The sequence below is a fragment of the Sus scrofa genome, chromosome 17 (genome assembly GCF_054392235.1).
Source record: "Sus scrofa isolate SSC_HxYL_T2T_F1_AM1 chromosome 17, Sscrofa_HxYL_maternal_Yorkshire_Landrace_v2.0, whole genome shotgun sequence".
NCBI lineage: Eukaryota > Metazoa > Chordata > Mammalia > Artiodactyla > Suidae > Sus > Sus scrofa.
Genome location: NC_139399.1, coordinates 39796022 through 39817522, shown reverse-complemented (window position 1 = coordinate 39817522; position 21501 = coordinate 39796022). Strand labels below are relative to the sequence as shown.

The window sequence follows — 21501 nt, the reverse complement described above, 5'->3', positions numbered from 1 at the left end:
CTGTTTTATTATTGAATAAGCATTAAACCAGACTGTGGTGCCCATCGCCGCAATCCACTAATGAGAATGCAAAGTCAGAGAAATTCCACCCTTCTAAACAGCCCAGCATGTATAATCTGTCATATACATGTTCTCAAAATGAAGATACCTTGTCTTCATGTGAGAGGTTTTGACAGCACTGTTTGCTCTACATTCTTTCATAGTTTATTCTCAATTTGCCTAGATGGCCACCTGTATTAGTTATTATCTTTACCCAATGGAGGAAAAAAAAAACAAAAACCAAGCAGATGGTGACAGTTTGGACCCATTCCCATAGTGGAGGCGGTGGGTAGGGCTCTGCCTACCTTGATGTTTACATTTCAAAAAGATGGCTCATTAGTCCTTAAGAAAAATATCCCTCCATCTTGGTGCTAACCTGAGGCTTCTGTGGGTTTTCAAACACAGGTTTTCATAATGAAATGCTCTTAGAAAAGGGAGAAGGAAAACACTCTTTCCCTCTGACAAGAGAGAAAAAGGAAAAATGCAGCCTGCCTTGCTTGCCTTTCTCCCCCCGGCTCTTTGCCCTCCCCTCCCCTCCTTCCCTCCCTCCCTTCCCTTCTCCCCATCCTTCCCTTCTCTCTGTCCTTTCCAGTAGTTGATGCAAGAAGGAATAGACCTTTAGCTGACCTAAAGTTTGGGCCTTGACCTATGGGGTAGCTGTCCTGAGACGCCAACCCTGGGAAATTGGCCTTTGCCTCAGACTTTCAGTAACTACTAAGGAATGTACCGATGGGCCTCCAGAACAGTTGGGGGAGGCTAGGCAGGTGCCAGGACGCCCAAGAGGTTAGTGGATGAGAATGGTGCTTCTGGCCACAGGGCTCTTTGTGAGGATGTCTGTAAGGGAAAGACCACTGTAAACAAGGGGTCTCAGACTGGGAGAAAATACCTGTAGTGTATATAGCAAATGGTTATCATCCAGAATATGTAAGCCTCTACCTTTCAGGAGAAGAAAAGCCAAATGTCAGCCCAGCAGAAAAAGTGGGCAAAGGATGTCCAGTCATTCTCAGAAAAGGAAATCGAGAAAACAGGAAAACGCAAAATAAAATGAGAAACCAACTTTTGATCTACCAAACTGGATTAAATGTTTTGTCCTTTTTTTTCCCCTAAGATTTTAGAGGACCTACAGTTCTATTTGTAATCTATTAGTGTTTTAATTAGTGAACTATTTAAATCTGTGCTTTTCCCACTCGTATCAAGAATGTATCAGGTGAAATGAAAATCTGCAGAATATAGGAAGATATTTACAAATCATATGTCTGATAAGAGTCTCATGTCCAATATACATAAAGAACTGTTTAAACCCAATTAAGCACATGGAAAAAGATTCAACATTAATTGAGAAATTGGAATCCTCACACACTGTTGGTAGGAACATACAGTGTTGTAGCCACTTTGGAAAACAGTCTGGCAGTTCCTCAGAAAGTTAAAACATAGAGCCATCATATGGCCCAGTATATGCCCAAGAGAATTGAAAACATATGTCTATACAAAAACTGGTACTGAGTGCTCATAGTCGTATTATTCATAATAGTCAACAGTGGCAACAACCCAGATGACTGTCGGCCAGTGAGTGGATAAACAAAATGTGGTACATTCGTGTGACGGGATACTCTGTGGCAATGAAAAGGAGTGAAGTGCTGACATATCCTACAACATGGATGAACCTCAAAAACATGCTGTATAAAAGCAGCCAAATGCAAAGACTGTGTATTATATGATATCGTTTATATGGAATGCCCAAAAAAGGGCAAATACATAGAGACAAAAAAGAGATTAGTGGTTGACTAGGGCCAGGAGCAGAAATGGGGAATAATGGGCACAAGGTTTTTCAAAGTGTGCCATTTTTTATTCTCACTAGCAGTGTAAAAAGGTTCTGATTTCTCCATAACCTCATCAACACTTGTATCTGTCTGATTGTAGTTGTCCTAGTATATGAGAAATGGTATCTCATTGTGGTTTTGATTTGCATTTCCCTAATTCCTAACGAAGTTGAGCATCTTTTTTTTTTTTTTTTTTAATCTTTTTATGGCCACACCTATGGCATACGGAAGTTCCCAGGCTAGGGAACTGTAGCCCCAGGCCTATACCACAGCCACAGCAACAAGGGATCCAAGCTGCATCTATGACCTACACCACAGCTCTGGCAATGCCAGATCCTTAACTGACCCAGCAAGGCCGGGGATCGAACCCACGTCCTCCTGGATCCTAGTCGGGTTTGTTACCACTGAGCCATGATGGGAACTCGTTTTTAAGAATCTTATTGGCCATTTGTACATCTTCTTTGAAGAACTATCTATGCAAATTCTTTGCCCAGGTTTCCCCCCCACCCCCCACACCTGAGGCAAGTGGAAGTTCCTAGGCCAGAGATTGAACCTGTGCCACAGCAGCAATCCAGGCCACCGCAGTGCCAATGCTGGATACCTAACCTGCTGGATGCCTAATCGGGAATTCCTGCCCGATTTTAAGTTGCATTGTCTTTTTACTATTGGCCTATAGGAGTTCTTAATGAATCTAGATACAAGTCCCCTATTGGTGTGGGATTATTTATATTTTCTCCCCCTCCATGGGTTTCTTTTTATTTTCTTGCTGGTATCTTTTGAAATACAAAAATTTTAAATTTTATAAGTCCATTGTATCAGTTCTTTTATCCTATGTGCTTTTGGCATTGCATTTAAGAAATCAGTGCCTAACTAACCCCTAACCACAAAGGTTTACCCCTATATTTTCCTTTTAAAGTTACTTAGATATTGTCTTTTTGTATTTGGGTCCAAAATTCACTTTGAGTTACTTTTTTGTATATGGTGTAAAGTCGGGGTCCAAATTTATCTTTTTGCATATGATTAACCAATTGTCCCTGCACCTTTGGTTGAAAGGTTTTTTTTTTTTTTTTTTTTACTGTTGAATTTTGGGAGCACATTTGTTGCAAATCAATTAAATAACTTATTTATAGACTCTCATTTCTTTTGGATTGAATATGATAGAATATATGTCTGTCCTTATCCAGTGTCACTGTCTTTTGATTACTGTAGTTTTGTAGTACGTTTTGAAATTGGGAAATATAAGTCTTCTGGTATTTGATAGAGAGAGAGATTGCATTGAATCTGTAGACCAATTTGGGGTATGTTACCATCTTAACAATATTAAGCCTTCTAGTTGATGAACCTGGAATGTCTTTCTATTTCTTTAGTTCTTTATTTTCCTTCAGCGATGTTTTGTAGTTTTCAATATATGTATCTTAAATTTATTTTGTTAAATTTACTATACAGCATATTTTATTCTTCATGGTGCTGTGAATGGAATTATCTTAATTTTGTTTTCTGATTGTTCCTTGTTAATATGCAGAGATACAGTTGCTTTTTTTATGTTGATCTGGTGTCCTGTTACCTTGCAGAACTCATGATTTCTACTGGTTTTTAGTGGATTTTCTAGGGTTTTCTATATATATATATATATATATATGGTCATGTTTTCTGCTAAGAAAAACAGTTTTACTTTTCCCTTTCTGATCTGGTTACCTTTAAAAAATTTTTGTTGTTGTTGTTATTGGGGGGCTAATTGGCCTGGCTAGAAATCCAATATAGTTTTAGATAAAAGTGGTGAGAATGGGCATTACTGTCTTGTCCCTCATCTTAAGGGGGGAAAGAATTCAGTCTTTCTCTGTTATGTATGATGTTGGCTTTAGGTTTTCATACATGTCCTTTATCAGGTGGAGAAATTTTCCTTCTGTTCCTAGTTTTTTTTGGATTTTTGTCATGATTGGGTGCTGGATTTTGTTAGATGCTTTTTCTGTATCATGATAATCATGTGGTTTTGTTCTTGAGTTTATTAATACTATGTATTATGCTAATTGATTTAAGGATGTTAAAACCAGCCTTTCATTTCTGGGCTAAAGTCCATTTGCTCATGCTGTGTAATCCCTTTTAATGTGTTGCTGAAATCAGTCTGCTAGTTGGATAGTTTGTGCCTGTATTCATGAGGGGTATAGGTATGTTCTGTAGTTTTCTTTCTTGTGATGATTGTCTGACTCTAGTATCAGGGTAGTAGTGGCTTCATGGAGTGAGTTGGGAACTATCCCCTCCTCTTGTATTTACTGAATGAATTTGCAAAAGGATTGGTGTTACTTCTTTAAGTGTAGGTAAAACTCACCAGTGAAGCCATCTGGGCTTGGAGTTTTCTTTGTGGGAAGATTTTTGATTATTCATTCAATCTTTTTACTTAGTGTTCATAGGTAAGCAGACTATAAGGTAGGCAGATTTTCTGTTTCTGAGTCTGTTTTATAGGAATTTTTCTTTCTGTTCGTGCCTGTGGCATGTGGAAGTTCCTGGGCCAGGGATCCAACCCGCACCACAGCTGTGATCTGAGCCACTACAGTGACAATACCAGATCCTTAACCCACTGCATCACAGGAAGAGAACTCCTATTCATCTAAGTAATCAAGTTTGTTGGCATACAGCTGTTCATATTATTTTCTAGAGGTAGCCTTTTAGCTATATGTGTTCTCCTCAAAAATCCTATTGAAGGGTTTTTATTTTGTGTCTGGTCTTGTTTTATCCTTTTCATTTTGAGAAATCTCTAAATATTGTGAAGTTTTTTCAGAGCTTGCTTTCTTTATGAATATAGTGATCTCTGAAGCCCACTTAAATTTACTAAAATTAGTATTTTTCGTTCTCTTAAGTTTCTTGCATTACTCTTTCCTTCAGAGCTGGTTATCCTGCATGTTTAAGTGGTGCTTTTAGGTTGATGATTTTCTTAGACTAGTGATTCCTCAAGGCTGATTTGTACTTATAACTGAATGTCTGGGCTTATCAGTATTGGGTGTACTGAGCAGTTGTGAAGGCATGGTGTGATGTCCTAAGACACTCCAGCTCTGCTCTGCTCCGGCTGTTGTTGAATGGTCTGCATTCCTTCTGCAGTGGAGAAAGGAAGGAATAACGGACCAGGTGTCTGGATGCATTGGTTGTGCCTCCCTCCTTGAGGTGTTATGGATACTAATAGAAATTCAGTGTCTTAGAAATCTCTCTCCATTACTTCTCATAGCACCTTTTCCTCTTATCCCATACTCCTGATTGTCTTTACATTTCTTCTTTAATTTCAGTGAGATTTTGAAGAAGAGAGAGAAGCATTTGTTCATTCTTTTAATCTTGAACCAGAATACAGATATTTTGGTAAATGATTTTAGGTATTACATTTTTTTTATGTCGTGCTTTGCCCTTTTGCTTTGTGCATAATTGTTCATCTTCACAGGAAAACGTTATATGCCATACATCTTAAGCAATTTTGCTGGACTCTTCGATGTAGTCATCTCTAAGTTTTTCAGTTGCAGTCCGTATACAACTCAAATACCTACAGACATAGGGTAGAGAACAAGTGAGTAAACAAAACAGATGCAGGCCCATGGAAAGTTGCCAAGGTGGAGACTGTGTCACATTGATCAACCAAGACAGATCTCCAAAAGGGTAGATCTTATGTTTCACCACAAAAAAGAAGTGGTAATTATGTGCTGTGATGCAGGTATTAGCTAAAGCTATGGTGGTCATGACTTTGCCTTGTGTGTGTATAATTGTATCAAAGCAACATCTTGTACACTTTAAAGTACACTTTAAATTTACACAGTGGTATGTCAGTTATTTCTCAGAGCTAAGAAGAGAAAAAAACAGGTCTGCTTATAGGTTGTAGCTTGTGAGTGGCCCCACCTGGAGCCTGCAGTGCCCAGCTGTCCTGAGCAGTCCTGAGCAATAGAGGCTTCATATAACTTCCTAGCTGTAAAGTCCTATATCAGGAATCAGTAATTCCACTTATGGAAATGTTTACATATAAGCATGGTTACTTTTCTAAAAATGAAAAATTGAAAGCAAACTAAATATCAGAATGTAAAGGAATCATTAAATGACTTAGGATTCATAGAAATCTTTCAGCCACAAAACTTTTGTTTATGATAGAGGAAATTATGTGCTAAAATAATTTGATCTACATTAATAAGATCAAAATTAAATATTAATACGAACACAACTGTGTAAAACTGTATAGAAAAAAGACTGGAAGGAAAAATTTCAAATGTGGCCAGTGATCTCTGGGTGATAGAATTATATATGATTTTCTTCCCCCTTCCTTTGTATTTTCCAAATTTACCGTCATGAGCATATATTATTTTCACAGTGAGCAACAACTTAATGGCTATAGACTTTCACCTTGTGGTATAGATATATCTCTGATATTCCTAGACTAGCTCTTTTTGATGTTTTGATCTTATTTCTCAAACTAGTTTTTAGTAATTTTGTTGATTTTGTATTTAGTGGCAATAAGGAACTTAAACAGATAGTTGCAAATAAATCTTGTGGAACTTATTGCACTCAGTTATACCATGGGACAATCACCTTAAAATTCTTTCTTTCAGCTTGCCAGTGCAACGGCCACAGCAAATGCGTTAATCAGAGTGTCTGTGAGAAGTGTGAGAACCTGACCACAGGCAGGCACTGTGAGACCTGCATATCTGGCTTCTATGGTGATCCCACCAACGGGGGAAAGTGTCAACGTAAGTCAGATTTTACAGGGTTTCTGCTTGCAAACCAGGTGTCTGTTTGACTTGAATATCTTTGAGGGAAAAAACCCCTTGGTTTCCGACACCGCATTTCTTAAGTTATACTTTATCAGGAGCTCATCTGAGCTAGGGGAGAGAGAGCAGAGCTGCCACGTTTTGGAGTAGCCATGAAAGCATCTTGTCAAAAGTGAAGGGATCTAGCCTTTCATTACTTCCCGTAATGGTATAAACAGAAGCTTACACTGGAGAAAGCACTGACTCCCCTCCTTTCACTCTCCCTCCTGCAGGGGCGCTGGTGTCAGGTGGGTCAGCATAGGTTTGGGTCAGCACGATGCTGTTGAGTGAGCCCAGAACAGAAGGCCCAGCAGGACCCTGAGGTGGTGAGGGCAGGGGAATAGGGAAGGGCTCAGAGTGGAAGAGTACGGGGTTTCCCTCCTCCTCCTGAATGGGGTGCCTGAAGAGGTCTGCTCAGGGCCTCAGATAAAGAGACCTAGGAGGAATAAGAGCACCTCACGAGGAATGCAGAGATGTGAGAGAGAGGGGCTGCCCAGGGGGCCCGAGGTCTTGACTCAGCTCCCCTCAGGGACTGCCACCAAGGTGCGTGTGGGCAGGGCAGCTTTCCCCGTAAGGCCCACCAGGGAAAGCCTTTGTCATGATCTGTGATTGGGCCTCAAAAATCACTTTTTTTTTTTTTTTTTTTTTTTTTTTTGCTGGGCCCTGGACTCTTCATTACTTCTGTTATTTTTACTTCTGTTATTTTTAAAGATTTAAATCATCTCATGTTTCCTCATACATATGAAATAGATTCCTGTACGCAAGAAGATACTTTGTTAGAACACAAATAACATATTTTTTTTTAAATGACAAATGATACTTTTTTGTTTGTTCTAATTTTCAGTGGACAGTCCTCTTAGGTCTGAGTACAAAAATAATTAAGAAAGGAAAATCTCTACCTCCTCCCCAGATCCCACCTCCAGACTCCTTAACATAGCCTTTGAGAATCTGATCCCAGAGCAGAGCTAGCTTCCTGGCGAAATATCCCTTAACCTCTGAACTGGGGTTCAGTTTCCTCATTTGTAAAACGGGGATAGTAGAGTGGTTGTTGAAATAAAAAGTCAGTAAGACCTGACAGGTAGATAGATGTGAGCAGTTACTACTACTCTTCTGATGTCCTTTCCCACTACTCTTAAATGAAATGTCTTGCTCAGATTAAAAAGCATTCAGTGTCATTTTTTCCCCACTCCTTGTGAATAGGTTCCATCTGTTAGATGGTAGTCAGAGTTCCTGGCATCTTTGAGTGGTGAGTGTGTAGAGGACATTGTGCTGGCAGCTACCTGGGACATCGGCGCTTATATTATCCCAGAGATCAAGTCACCTGCCCAAGGGCTCACCAGGAGATTTGGCCACACTGAGAACCACGTCCAGGATGTGTGACTTTAACTACCAGGCCTGGTTGTGCCTCTAAGTGCCATCATCTCTGTATCTGTGGCTGTCTTCTTAGATAATTACATTCTCCTCTGTGGCATTTGTGGCATTTATGGGGCTTGAGTCCAGAAATTAGAGCTAGCTTTGTTTTTCAGACTCACAATCCATAATAGAAAGCATGATTTAAAAATACTGTGAGTGGCATCAGGTCTGAAATGTTTTCTTCTTAGAACTGTATAGTCCTTCAGCGATGGGTAACAGTCATGATTTTTTGAATGCTTACTGTGTCTCTTTCATATATTATCTCATTTAACCCTCCCTACAACCCTGTGAGATGGGCACTTTCATTATCCAAGTCACAGAGGAAGCCGACCTAGGAAGGTCAAGTAGTGGGCCCAAAGTTACGGAGAGCCAAGTGGAGGGGCCTGAATTGAAACCCAGGCAAACTGACTTTGGCCCAGTGCTTTTGTTAATACACTGCAGCTCTCTGTATGGTCAGCAGAGCCCAGAGTTGAACCCTTGTGTTTCTCATTCCAGCATAAATCTTCTTAATCACTGCACTAGTCTATTCATAGGTTTCTATGGATGATTTTTGTTGTTGTTGTTGCACAAGGTTTCTTTTAAAAGTACACCTATCTCCAGCCTAATACTTTTAACTTATTCACCAAAAAAACAGATTTAGCATGAAAAGGTTTTGAGCAAAAGGATTCGTTTATTTCACCTGGAGTATAAAATGGGTCATAGCTCACACTTATGTGTTGGATGAAAGAAGGTGGAGGTATGTTGATGGCTAGAGGAGGGAGATGACAAGAGTCATTTGTTCTGAAGGCCAAGAAGAAGGCAGGCAAGGGTGGCGAGTCCTAGAGGATCTCTGAAACACTGATCTGCCGCTGGAATCCTGGTGTGATCTGAAACACAGCTTTTGTGGAGAAGGCACCTCAGCTGAGGTGGAGCTTAGCCAGACGAGCCCTTGTGAAATGAAAGAAATTGTGCTAGTGAATGAAAGAAGCGTGGTAGTGAAAAACAGAGCCTGTGGCAAAGATCAAAAGAGCAACAGCCTCAGGTGGCAGTGGACACTGGCATTCTCTTTTCTGCTGGCCTGTGCCTTTGGCTTCTTTAATGTTGCCTTGACAGTACTTGAGATAAACCACCGGCTGAAAAACAAGAATCTTATCCATTAAATAGCGGCTTTTATTTTATCTGTCTTTCCTGTTGAATCCAATTCAGATAAAATTGTTTTAGGAAAAAGTCTCTGATAGTTGTAATCTTTTAAGCCAATTGTGACCATGCCCTCCCCCCTACCCCTTTCCTTCTCCCCAGCGTGCAAGTGCAACGGGCATGCGTCACTGTGCAACACCAACACGGGCAAGTGCTTCTGCACCACCAAGGGCGTCAAGGGGGACGAGTGCCAGCTGTGAGTATACACACCTAGAACTCCTGCCATGGGCCACACCTCGCCAGGCGGGCCAAGGGTCTGTGAAGCTGCCTGAACCCAAGAGCCACTGTCTTCCCTGTGCCTTGTTGCCATGGGCTCTGAGGGATTTCCAAGTTGATTGATTTGAAATTTTTCCCTCTATACTTTAGACAGGTCTAATTTACACCCTTCATACTGAGAAGGTCGTCAGTTTTGTCCTAATTCCTTAATGGCTCTTTAATTTGTATTTTTATGTTTGAGTGACAATTCCTGGGTCGCTGATTTGGATTAGTCTTTTAACTTTATTAACATGTTGATTTTTGTCATGTCAGATTTTCCTAAAAGATAGAGCTGGAAGAGCTGGTATTCTAGGACAGTATGTTATTTGGCATTTTGGTTGTCTAATAGTAAAGGGGTCCTCTTGGCTTTAACACCTCCCTTCCTGTTTTAGTATTTTCCTTGATGAAGTATGTCAAACATCTTCCAGAGAAGAGTTTGGAGTTGAAATTCAGGAGGATGCCAACAGCGTCAAGCACTTGTGGGGATTCAGCCCTGGCTGTGCCTCCGCTTAACTGTGCTAAGCCTCATTGTCCCCGTCTGTCAATAGTGAGACTAGTGAGAATTGTTTTTACTGTCCTGGTGAGTTGAAACAAGAGAGGCGATTCCCCAGCTGCTCTCCGCCTCACCAGAAAACCTCCTAAAATATGCTCCAGTTTTACTCATTCTCTCAAGAGGAGACTTAAGAGAGGAAAGTTTAGTAGTATCAAACATTGAGCTGATACCAGCAGAGAGTCACTGGTAAACTTTGTTTTTCTTTAAAACAAAACAAACAAACAAACAAAAACTAGTAATAATGTCAGCAGGGACTGAGGCCTTGATGTCGTATTCAGGAAGGAATTGTTCTCTCTGCATTTTATGGTCTACACCAATGTTCATTTTTACTGGTTTTATGCTACCCTAAAGCTAATATGTGAAGAAAACACTAATCAGAGATTAAATTTAATTTTTAAATCTAGGTTCTTTTAAACAGAAAAGTGTAATAGGTAAAATGAATCAACCCTGCCTTCTGTTGTGATGTATATCAAAGAAATGAGATGTGTGTAGGTCCAGTGAGAGACTTTCTCTTCAGGAGATTTTAGATCTAAGCAATTGCTGATAATCACTCTAGATAAAAGGACATAATATCCTTATTATTATTTATCTGGAAAAGTGTTTGACCTATGCTTTTCCCTCCTCTCCTCATAGTTCATAGCTATTGCGCCTGCCTGAATCACTTTGTGTAGTGGGAGACTGAGTTTTATGATGTTCATAGATGATATCTTTGGGAAAATTAATAATTCTTCTTTTTTTTTTTTTTTTTTTTTTTTTTTTTTAATTGCCGCTCCTGCAGCATTTCTAAGTTCCTGGGGCAGGGACTGAACCAGATGCTGGATCATTTAACCCACTGTGCTGGGCTGGGGATCAAACCTGCGCCTCTACAGTGACCTGAGTCACTGCAGTCAGATTCCTAACCTGCTGTACCACAGTGGGAACTCCTTTAATATCTCTTTTTGACTAGAACTTTTTTTTCTCAAGACTGATGAAAAAGTGATTATTGGTGTTTATCCTTCTCTCACTTGTAAAAGAACAGGATCAAATTGTCCAGGGAAAAGTGAGATGTGTACATAGGAAAAATATTTTTAATTTTCTTTCAGTAACAGCTCTAATTTTATTGCAGTAACAAAAACAGAGAGCTTGGTCGTTCCTGTTATGGCTCAGCAGGTTATGAACCCGACTTGCATCCATAAAGTTGTAGGTTTGATCCCTGACCTCACTCAGTGGGTTAAAGATCCTGTATTGCCATGAGCTGTGATGTAGGTCTCAGATGTGGCCAGGATCCTACTTTGCTGTGGCTGTGGTGTAGGGTGGCAACTGCAGATTTGGTTCGATCCCTAGCCTGGGAACTTTCGTATGCCTGCCATGAGTGCAGCCCTAAAAAGCAAAAAAAAAAAAAAAAAAAAAAAAAAGGAGAGAGAAAGCTAAATGGCTATTGGTGAAAAACACACATATAAGATAGCCGCTCTTCCACGCAGCCACCACTTACATGTTTTGACATAATCTCATCTACACAGTTAGCCTTTGTCACAGTCTCATCCACACCCACACATTCCAAGATGGATAAAAACTTACTGCTTTGTTAGCAACCAACCATAGGTAAATCAAATTGAAAATGTTCTGACTGTGCTTTTAGGAGAATATTTAGTCCATTCAATAGTGCAAATGTGTTTTTTATGATAATAAATAAGATCTAAATTGTATTTCATCTAGATTTATCTCAAATGTGTATCAGTTATTGGTGTGAATTGCTGGGCAGTCACCTTTGAAAATGAATGCAAACTCTCATTAGTTCACCTGATTTGAGTCTAGCAGTGAAGAATATAATTATACTGACTCAAAAACTGTAGTTATATATAAAGATCTGCTTGATTTTAAAATGAATGTAGATTCTGTTTTAAGTAACAATGGAAAATAACCTTCATTTTTCCCCCCCTAGATGTGAGGTAGAAAACCGATACCAAGGAAACCCTCTCAAAGGAACATGTTATTGTAAGTGTTTTGCACTTCTTATTTGTCTAGAAGCAAAGCAGTTCAGTAAAACTTCATTATTTTCTTTAACTTGGTTAGAGAATCATACAGACTATAGGAATATAGTAACCACCTGTGGAAGTATCCTCTAATTTGATGTGTTGCGTTCTATTAAGTTTCATACATATGTGAACACTATTTTAAGCTGCTTTAAGTCTGGTTGTGGTTTATATCAGTCTGTCCATAGCAGAGAGCAGGGAAGAGTACAGAGATGTACATTTCTGGCTTTCCTTATTCATATTCTCCTGAAACCTTATTTCATTTGTCATTACCTAGTTGGAGTTGTCATAGTTCATATTTTAGGATCAATCAAAAACAAAATTCTTAGAGTTCCCTGGTAACTTAGAGGTTAAGGATTCGGCATTGTCACTACAATGGTGTGGGTTTGATCCCTAACCAGGGAACGTCTGCATGCCTCAGGCGTAGCCAAAAAAATTTTTAAAGCAAAAACAAAACAATGCCAGAATTCTTAAAATATAGTTGAAGCTATCATTTTCTGAAACCGATTTTTGTTAAACTCCTCTTTAGGAACAAATATGTGAAATAAAATATCTAATGACTAATGACTAGTCATTAGATAATGACTAATATCTCATAACTTCTAGTGAAAGGTAAATCTGGCAAGATGACCAAGTCCTTCTGGGTAAATACATTTTCTTCCTGTAGGAGAATCCACATTCTTGGCCAGATTATTGAACCAGAGAAGAGCTAATGTTGTGGCATTCTACTATATAATATACCCTCAAATTCATGTTCAGCTGGACATGAATGTGTTTTTTCCAAGGAAAAGAAGAAAAAAACTTCATGAGTTCTTAGATCTTATTTTAAAAGCACAATTCATAAAAGAAAAAGTTGTTGGAGTTCTTTTGTGGTGCAGCGGGTTAAGGATCTGGCATTGTCACTGCAGCTGCTCAGGTCGCTGCTGTGATGCTTCGGTTTGATCCCTGGACCATGAACTTCTACATGCCACAGGCATAGCCAAAAAGAAAAAGAAGTTGTTTATTGAGACTTATCAAAATTTAAAACTTGCGTTTTAAAAAGTTACCATCGTGGCACAGCGGAAACAAATCCGACTAGGAACCATGAGTTTGCAGGTTCGATCCCTGGCCTTGCTCAGTGGGTTAAGGATCTGGCGTTGCCGTGAGCTGTGGTGTAGTGAGCTGTGGTGTAGGCCAGCAGCTGTAGTTCTGATTTGACTCCTAGTCTGGGAACCTCCATGTGCCTTAAGTGTGGTCTTAAAAATAAAATTAAATTAAAAAAATATATACCATTAAGGAGTTCCCATTGTGGCTCAGCAGGGTTAGAAACCGACTAGTATCCATGAGTATGTGGTTTCAATCCCTGGCCTTGTTCGGTAGGTTAAAGGATCCAGCGTTAGGTCATGGCATAGGTCATGGATGCAGCTTGGATTTGGCATTGCTGTGGCTATGGCATAGGCTGGTGGCTACAACTCCGATCTGACCCCTAACCTGGAAACCTCCATATGCCATAGGTACAGTCCTAAAAAGACAATCAACCAGTCAATAAAATACCATTAAAAAAGTTAAAAAAAAAAACAAGCTACACACTAAAAATGTTTGCCAACCATATCTTTGATAAACAGTTTATATTCAGAATAAATAACTTATGACTCTGGGATAAGGGGACAATTGCAGTTAAAAACAAAGATTTGAATAGACATTGCAACAAAAAAGATAGATGAATTGCCAATAAACATATGAAAAAATGGGTAACATTATTAGACATTTGAGATATGTGTATTAAAACCACAGCGAGATATAGCCCTAATACGACAGGAATCAGAAGCCAAGACTGTGGCTTATTAGAAGACAATTGGATTCTCATATCTGCCTTTGCATTCAGTTTGTTGCACCATGTTTCCTTGGTTAAAGTACATGAAATAAAAAACAAAAACAAAAACAAAACTGGCCCTACCAGATGTATAGTTGGAAAAGGATAGAGTATTTTAACAACCTTTTCAGACAACTATGTGTATTACCCTTTAATACCAAACCAAAACCAGACAACTGGTCATTTCTTAAGGGTTAGTTTACAATGTATAAACTGAAACCACATCAATTAATCTTTTGTAATTTGGTGCATTATAATCTATTTCTCTATCTTGAAGAGTAAAAGCCAGTGCCACATTTTAGCAGTGATGTGGAGAAACTGAAACCCTCCTAAATTTTTTGTGGGGATGTAAAATGCTTTTCCACTTCATAAAATCATTTGGCAGTTTTTTGAACAGTTCAAAATATATTTGCCAATATCTCATTTCCTTCTTTCCCTGGCCCCTAGCAATCACCATTTTACTTTTTTTTTTTGTCTTTTGTCTTTTTTTGTTGTTGTTGTTGCTATTTCTTGGGCCGATCCCGCGGCATATGGAGGTTCCCAGGCTAGGGGTTGAATCGGAGCTGTAGCCACCGGCCTACGCCAGAGCCACAGCAACGCGGGATCCGAGCCGCGTCTGCAACCTACACCACAGCTCACGGCAACGCCGGATCATTAACCCACTGAGCATAGGGCAGGGATTGAACCCGCAACCTCATGGTTCCTAGTCGGATTCGTTAACCACTGCGCCACGATGGGAACTCCACCTCTACTTTCTATCTCTGTGAATTCAACTAGTCTAGATACCTCGTTTAAGTAAAAATAGACAATATTTGTTTTTTCGTGACCTGTTTATTTCATTTAGCATAGTGTCCTCAAGGTTCATTCATGTTTTCAGAATTTCCTTTCTCAGAGTTCCTCCTGCGGCTGAGCAGTAGTGAACCTGACTAGTATCCATGAGGATGAGGTTCAATCCCTGACCTCGCTCAGTGGGTTAAGAATCCGGAGTTCAGCCTTGCTGTGGCTCTGGCGTAGGCTGGTGGCTACAGCTCCGATTAGACCCCTAGCCTGGGAACCTCCGTATGCCGCGGGAGCGGCAGGAGAAAAGGCAAAAAGACAAAAAAAAAAAAAGAACCCGGAGTTGCCACGAGCTATGGTGTAGGTTGCATACGTAGCTTCATTCTGGTGTTGCCGTGGCTCTGACATAGGCAGAGCTGCAGCTCTGGTTTGACCCCTAGCCTGGGAACGGCCGTATGCTATGGATGCGGCCCTAAAAAGAAAAAAAAAATTTTTTCCTCTTTAAGACTGAGTAATACTCCATTGAATGAATGGACTGCATTTTGTTTATCCATTCATCTGTTGATGGTTATTTGGATTCTTTCCACCACTGGGCTATTGTGACTAATAGCTATGATCTCTTTAGTGACTATGCTATGAACATGGTTGAACAAATAGCCCTCAGGATCCTGCTTTTAGTTCTTTTGGTATATGCTCAGAAGTGGAATTGCTGGATCATTTGGTAATTGTATTTTTAATTTTTTGAGGAACTGCCATACTATTTTCCATAGCCGCTGCACCATTTTACATTCCCACCAGCAGTGCACAGGGGTTCCAAGTTTCTCCACAACCCCACCAACAGTTTTTTTTTGGGGGGGGGAGGGGGTTGGGTAGTCATCCTATTATAGGTGATATGATTTCCCATTGTGGGTTTGATTTACATTTCCCTAATGATCAATGATGTTGAACACCTTTTCGTGTGCTTATTGGCCATTTGTTTATCTTCTTTGGAGAAATATGCAAGTCTTTTACCCAGTTTTAAATCAGGTTGTTGAACTGTGCAATACTTTTTAGAATTAAGGAATACCATTTTTGGCCAGTAGGCTCTTTTCAAGGTATGTTCTTTTGCTTCATTATTAGTCTTTGAATATTTCCTTGATTTCTAGAATAAGATAAATGAGGCACATATTCCTTGCTCCAGACCTGGAATCAACAATTTTTACATGGAATCTTGATTACTTTATACAATTAATTTATAGCTTTGTATCTTTTAAGCATGAATAGATGCTCAATTAATATTTGTAGGTGAGTTAGGTTGGAGCCTAAAATCTCAACCAGGAACATAATATAGGGCGGTTTTCAGTGGGTGAACTCAAATAAAATGATGGTGCCCGTAGACTTGATTTCCTCTGCCAAAAGCGGTTTCCTGGCTATTGAATATTTATGAGAAAATCAGTCAGTTTCCCTAGAGACCTATTCTGTTTTGCTCAGCTTTTAAATACGCATTTCTTTCTTTCCGTAGATACTCTTCTTATTGACTATCAGTTCACCTTTAGCCTATCCCAGGAAGATGATCGCTATTACACAGCCATCAATTTTGTGGCTACTCCTGATGAAGTAAGGTTTAAAGCTTCTTACTTTGTTTTGAATTTGTATGGATCTTTTTCTTGCTCATTATGGGTAGAGGCACTGCCTTAGTTGCCATCTCCAGAGTGGAGCCCACAGGATGATGTGTAGAGGGACAGGAAAGAAATGTTGGAATCTGCATTTTATCTCCTTTCTCTCTAAAAGGTAAGAATGGTGTTGTTACGATTTACCAGAGTTCGATACAGAGAGTGACATTGACTCCACACGTATGTGGTGTGCCCATCAGCCCTTCGCAGTCCCATACAGGAAAGGAGAGGAGACTGCACAGGGAACTGCCCTGTCAGGGGACAGCGGCAGAACCCATTTGTACTCCCGCAGAATGGGAATTAATACCAGCGATGCAAGGAAGGTGACACGTCTGCACCTAGAAAGAGTTCTTAGCCTCATTAAGAGGTAAAAACAGTGACGGTTTAGTTGTCCAATAAGAGGTTAGCCAGAGATAATTGAAATTATTAAGGTAACTATTTGAAATGTATTTTGATATCTACTGTTATTAATGGTGAAGCCTCACCTGCCATAAAGAATTACCTGGTGGTAGAAGGGACCCACCACAGCACGACCTTTAAAAGTGAAGCATCTAGGTCGTGAAGACACACCATTATGATTTCTTCAGTGAAATAGAAAGTCATTCAAAACTACTCTGGTACAAATGAAATTTTTCTTAAAATATTTTATTTATTGATTTACATAATGATTTTTTTTTTCATTATAGCTGGTTTACAGTGTTCTGTCAATTTTGTACTATACAGCATGGTGACCCAGTTACACATACATGTATAGATTCTTTTTTCTCACTCAAATGAAATTTTACTAAACTTGATGATAAATTATTTAGGAACCTCCTTAGAGGTTTCTTATTTCTCATCAACAAACGCAGAGTCATTTACCATTACAAAATACAATAAATGTAACAAACGAGATATGGAAAACTATATGATAAAAAGCCGAAGTATACTCCTTTGTTAACAAACGTTATCAACAGGCACTGCTGAATTTAAGAAATAAATAAATTAGTAGTAAAACAAAGTCCATAGTGTGTGATGTTTACAGTTAAATGAAAGGAAGATTTGTTTTTTATATTCCACTTCAGTGATAAAATTGAGAAGAGATGCACTAGAGAAAATATATTCTCATGAATGAATAGCTTTTTAAGAAAAATAATAAATGACTTTCAGTGAAAATATTGTGGAAAAGCTGTGTTGGTATATAATTTCAGTGGTTGTATTGACCAGAATTTTTTTTTTAATTTTTTCAGGATAAGGCTATAGCAAAAGTGCCACACATAAAATTTATTTACTGCCTTGTTTTTCTTAGGATAATATTTAATAGCGTTATACAATGTGTGTGTCCTGTCTTTTACAAAAGCACCAGGATCTCAAGTTTATTAATCTTTTCCATGGAAAGAAGTGATGGCTAGTAATGTGCTGTGTTATTAAAAAATAAACACTTGAGCTGTCCCCTCAAGAGGAAGGTGAGGCTTTATCAGTAAATCAGAAGGTGACTGTTTTGTCAGAAAAACTATCACATTTTGGAAATGCTGTTTGGAAATGCTTCCATTGTTGTAATTTTTTGCTGTAAAAACTATCAAGAGAACAGCCTTTAAAGTCTTTTTTCTAACCTGTTTCAAAATCTTTCAAAATGAACTTCAGCAGGATTGGATTCAAAAATATAAAATACAACATCTGACTCATTTGGAAAAACAATTTTTTGACCCTAAGAAAGAGATTTATTAGCCAAATTTCAGTGAAAACTGAATATTAGTATCATGACTTAGCCAGCACAGCTGACAGTGCTCTTCTTCCAGCTGGCTCAGCATTTTTTCAGAGATGGCCTTTTCAGTCTCAAGAGTCAAAATAAACTAGCTCTTCAAATTGCTGTATCTCTAAGTGCTATATAGCATTTTCAAAGGAATGAAATATATTTTGTCATATTTCTCTTGAAATATTTTTAGTGAGAGAAAAATATTCTTTTTTTAAAATTTTTTTTATTTTTCCACTGTACAGCAAGGGGATCAAGTTATCCTTACATGTATACATTACAATTACATTTTTTTTTCCCTACCCTTTGTTCTGTTGCAACATGAGTATCTAGACAAAGTTCTCAGTGCTACTCAGCAGGATCTCCTTGTAAATCTGTTATTCTAAGTTGTGTCTGATAAGCCCAAGCTCCCGATTCCTCCCACTCCCTCCCCCTCCCATCAGGCAGCCACAAGTCTTTTCTCCAAGTCCATGATTTTCTTTTCTGAGGAGATGTTCATTTGTGCTGGATATTAGATTCCAGTTATAAGTGATATCATATGGTATTTGTCTTTGTCTTTCTGGCTCATTTCACTCAGTATGAGATTCTCTAGTTCCATCCGTGTTGCTACAAATGGCATTATGTCATTCTTTTTTATGTCTGAGTAGTATTCCATTGTGTATATATACCACATCTTCTGAATCCAATCATCTGTTGATGGACATTTGGGTTGTTTCCATGTCCTGGCTATTGTGAATAGTGCTGCAATGAACATGCAGGTGCATGTGTCTCTTTTAAGTAGAGTTTTGTCCGGCTAGATGCCCAAGAGTGGGATTGCGGGGTCATATGGAAGTTCTATGTATAGATTTCGAAGGTATCTCCAATCTGTTCTCCATAGTGGCTGTACCAGTTTACATTCCCACCAGCAGTGCAGGAGGGTTCCCTTTTCTCCACAGCCCCTCCAGCACTTGCTATTTGTGGATTTATTAATGATGGCCATTCTGACTGGTGTGAGGTGGTATCTCATGGTAGTTTTGATTTGCATTTCTCTTATAATCAGCGATGTTGAGCATTTTGAGAAAAATATTCTTAATCATGATTGAAGATGATCAAAAGTTTTTAAACTTAGTTTATTTCAGCTTTTTGTGCTATTTTTTAAAAACCGTTTCCATTTTGGAGAACTTTTTACACTGTATATAATCTATGGGCTCAGAAGTACATAGGTTTGAATTATACATAAATATAAATTGAGACACTTGATCCGAGTATTTTCCTCTCTAGACGTTTGGAAAGGGCTGCCCTGAGGATTCTTAGGAGGCTGATCCCTCTAACATAGATTACAGGATGTAGGTCATTGTGTTCTGGTGAGGGTCTTTTTTCTTGGAGTTAGGCATTTGATAAAGCATTAAACCCCATATACCTCTGTGGGAAGGAAGTGAAATTTATTTGAAGTGAAATTTTATTTATATTGCTTATGTTAAGGTTAGAAATTTTTGCTAACCCTTCTATAAGTGTGAGTTTCTTTTGAGACATTAAAATATCTTTTTTGTAATTAAGAAAGTTGAGATGGTAAAATTTAATTACTGCTTTATTTTAAAGTTAGAAAACTGTTATAGTAATTAATTTTCTAATTATTTATACTTCTGATCAGCAAAACAGGGATTTAGACATGTTCATCAATGCCTCCAAGAACTTCAACCTCAACATCACCTGGGCTGCCAGCTTCTCAGGTAAAGACATACCTAGAGAAGACCTTCTGAGTGGAAGAGGGGAAAAAGAGTTGAGAAAAGGGGCTTTGGAGACAGATAGGTTTGAAACCCACCTTTGCCACTTATTAGCTGGGAGACCTTAAGCAAAGGTCTAAAACCTATCCTTAGACCCTCAGGGCTGTTTATCTTAAAGAAAAGGTAATAATACTTATCTCCTGCAATTATTATATTGATTAAATTGGCTATACCTGGAGTTCCCTGGTGGCTCAGCGGGTTAAGGATCTGGCCTTGTCATTGCTGTGGTGCATGTTTGATCCCTGGCCCCACAACTTCTGCATGCCCCAGGCACAGGCAAAAGAAAAAGATAAATTAGGCTATACCTGTCAGTGCCTGCCATGGTAGCAGGGTAGATACATGCTCACTTCCCCTGCCCTCCTACCACCATTGCTGTAGCCTGTGCCACCATCATTCCCATCCACACTTTAGAAATATAAAATGCAAGTGACTCAGTTTCAGAAAAAGGAAACATTTTAGAATCAGATTTTAATGGGTATGGGAAAAAACATACTTTGGGAATTAAATCAAGCTCTGAGAGCACAGCTTTTGCTGTCTTGTTTATCTTACTATGATTCCCTGAAGAAGATCTAAGGGGCAGAAAATCTACTAAAGAAAGAACCCTGATGCAGTGGTTAAGAATGTAGCTCAGTGGATCTGGATTTGAATTCTGCATTTACTTATTGCCCTGTGCTTTCTGAGCCAGTTTCCTTAGGTATGAAAAGGGATGATTAAAAACACCCAGCCATATAGAATGTTCTGAGGATTAAATGAGACAATAAATGAAATACTCATTGTAAAGCTAGAACATGGTAAATTCTCATCAGATGGTAACTACGTTTCATCACGGTTATTCCTATCACAATACTGTTTTTTTGGCCAAAACACAACCAATCAGATGGAAACAAACAAACAAAAATTATCTTTGCACATCACTTGTGTTTATCACATCTTAAAAGATTGTATGGAATTCAGAAAAGGTTCAGAAACCTGCAGTATGGAGAGACCTTTAAGAAGAAGTCTGAATCATGAGAGCCTTTGTTTGGAGAAAGGCGGCATCCCTGAGTATGTGATTGATTTACAATGAGTCTGAATGAGGCCCTGCCGGTTTGGGCTTCAGTCAGGTGTTTAACACAGACATGGAAAAAGCCTATTTTGTGAATCTTTATAGACACTAGAATTCCTGGCTGAGGGATGATATGGAATGTTGAAGAACTGCCTGGGGATAGGATGGGTTTATATCAGATTGGGGGCATTTAAAGTCAGTTGTAGCTGGTAATGGAAGGGATGGAGTGACACCCCCCACACCCCACCCCAGAGCTACCTGCTACTGCTGAGACTTGGGGTCGCTGCTAGTTAGGAAGTGAGGGTGAGAATCCACTTCCCCGATGTGTGCATCAGGAGTACTGCCAAACACGTGAAAGTGGGAAATGCAAAGCAAGTGAAGTGTTGTGGGCAGAGTGAATGCTCTTGCTTGTTAATATGATCCTAGTGGTATCTGTATTTTCAAGGCCACATGTAGCCTGTTTCTGTGGGAAGGGTTGTAGGGGCTCCTGGTAAAGCCATTTTGGTTGAGGGCAAAGGCTTGGGTATCAACCCGCCAAGCTTCAAATCCTAAATCCACTTCTTCCTGGTTGTGCAACCCGAGTTAAGTTACTTAATTTTCCTGAACCTAAGTTTTCTGATGTGTAAAGGAAGATAATAGT

At 39.1% G+C, this 21501-nt stretch overlaps 1 protein-coding gene across 4 annotated transcripts in view; it reads left to right on the top strand.

The window, feature by feature from the left end:
- Positions 1–21501, top strand: part of ATRN (attractin) — a 186236-nt gene that overhangs the window by 105984 nt on the left and 58751 nt on the right. For all 4 annotated transcript variants that reach the window (XR_014832058.1, XM_021077390.2, XM_021077389.2 and 1 more), the window contains exons 19-23: positions 6434–6571; positions 9323–9416; positions 11950–12002; positions 16171–16265; positions 19684–19762. Coding sequence is in view for 3 of the 4 variants with exons in the window: in XM_021077390.2 (XP_020933049.1) it covers positions 6434–6571; positions 9323–9416; positions 11950–12002; positions 16171–16265; positions 19684–19762 (459 nt within the window). In the remaining variant the exon portion in view is untranslated. The remainder of the gene's footprint in view (positions 1–6433; positions 6572–9322; positions 9417–11949; positions 12003–16170; positions 16266–19683; positions 19763–21501) is intronic.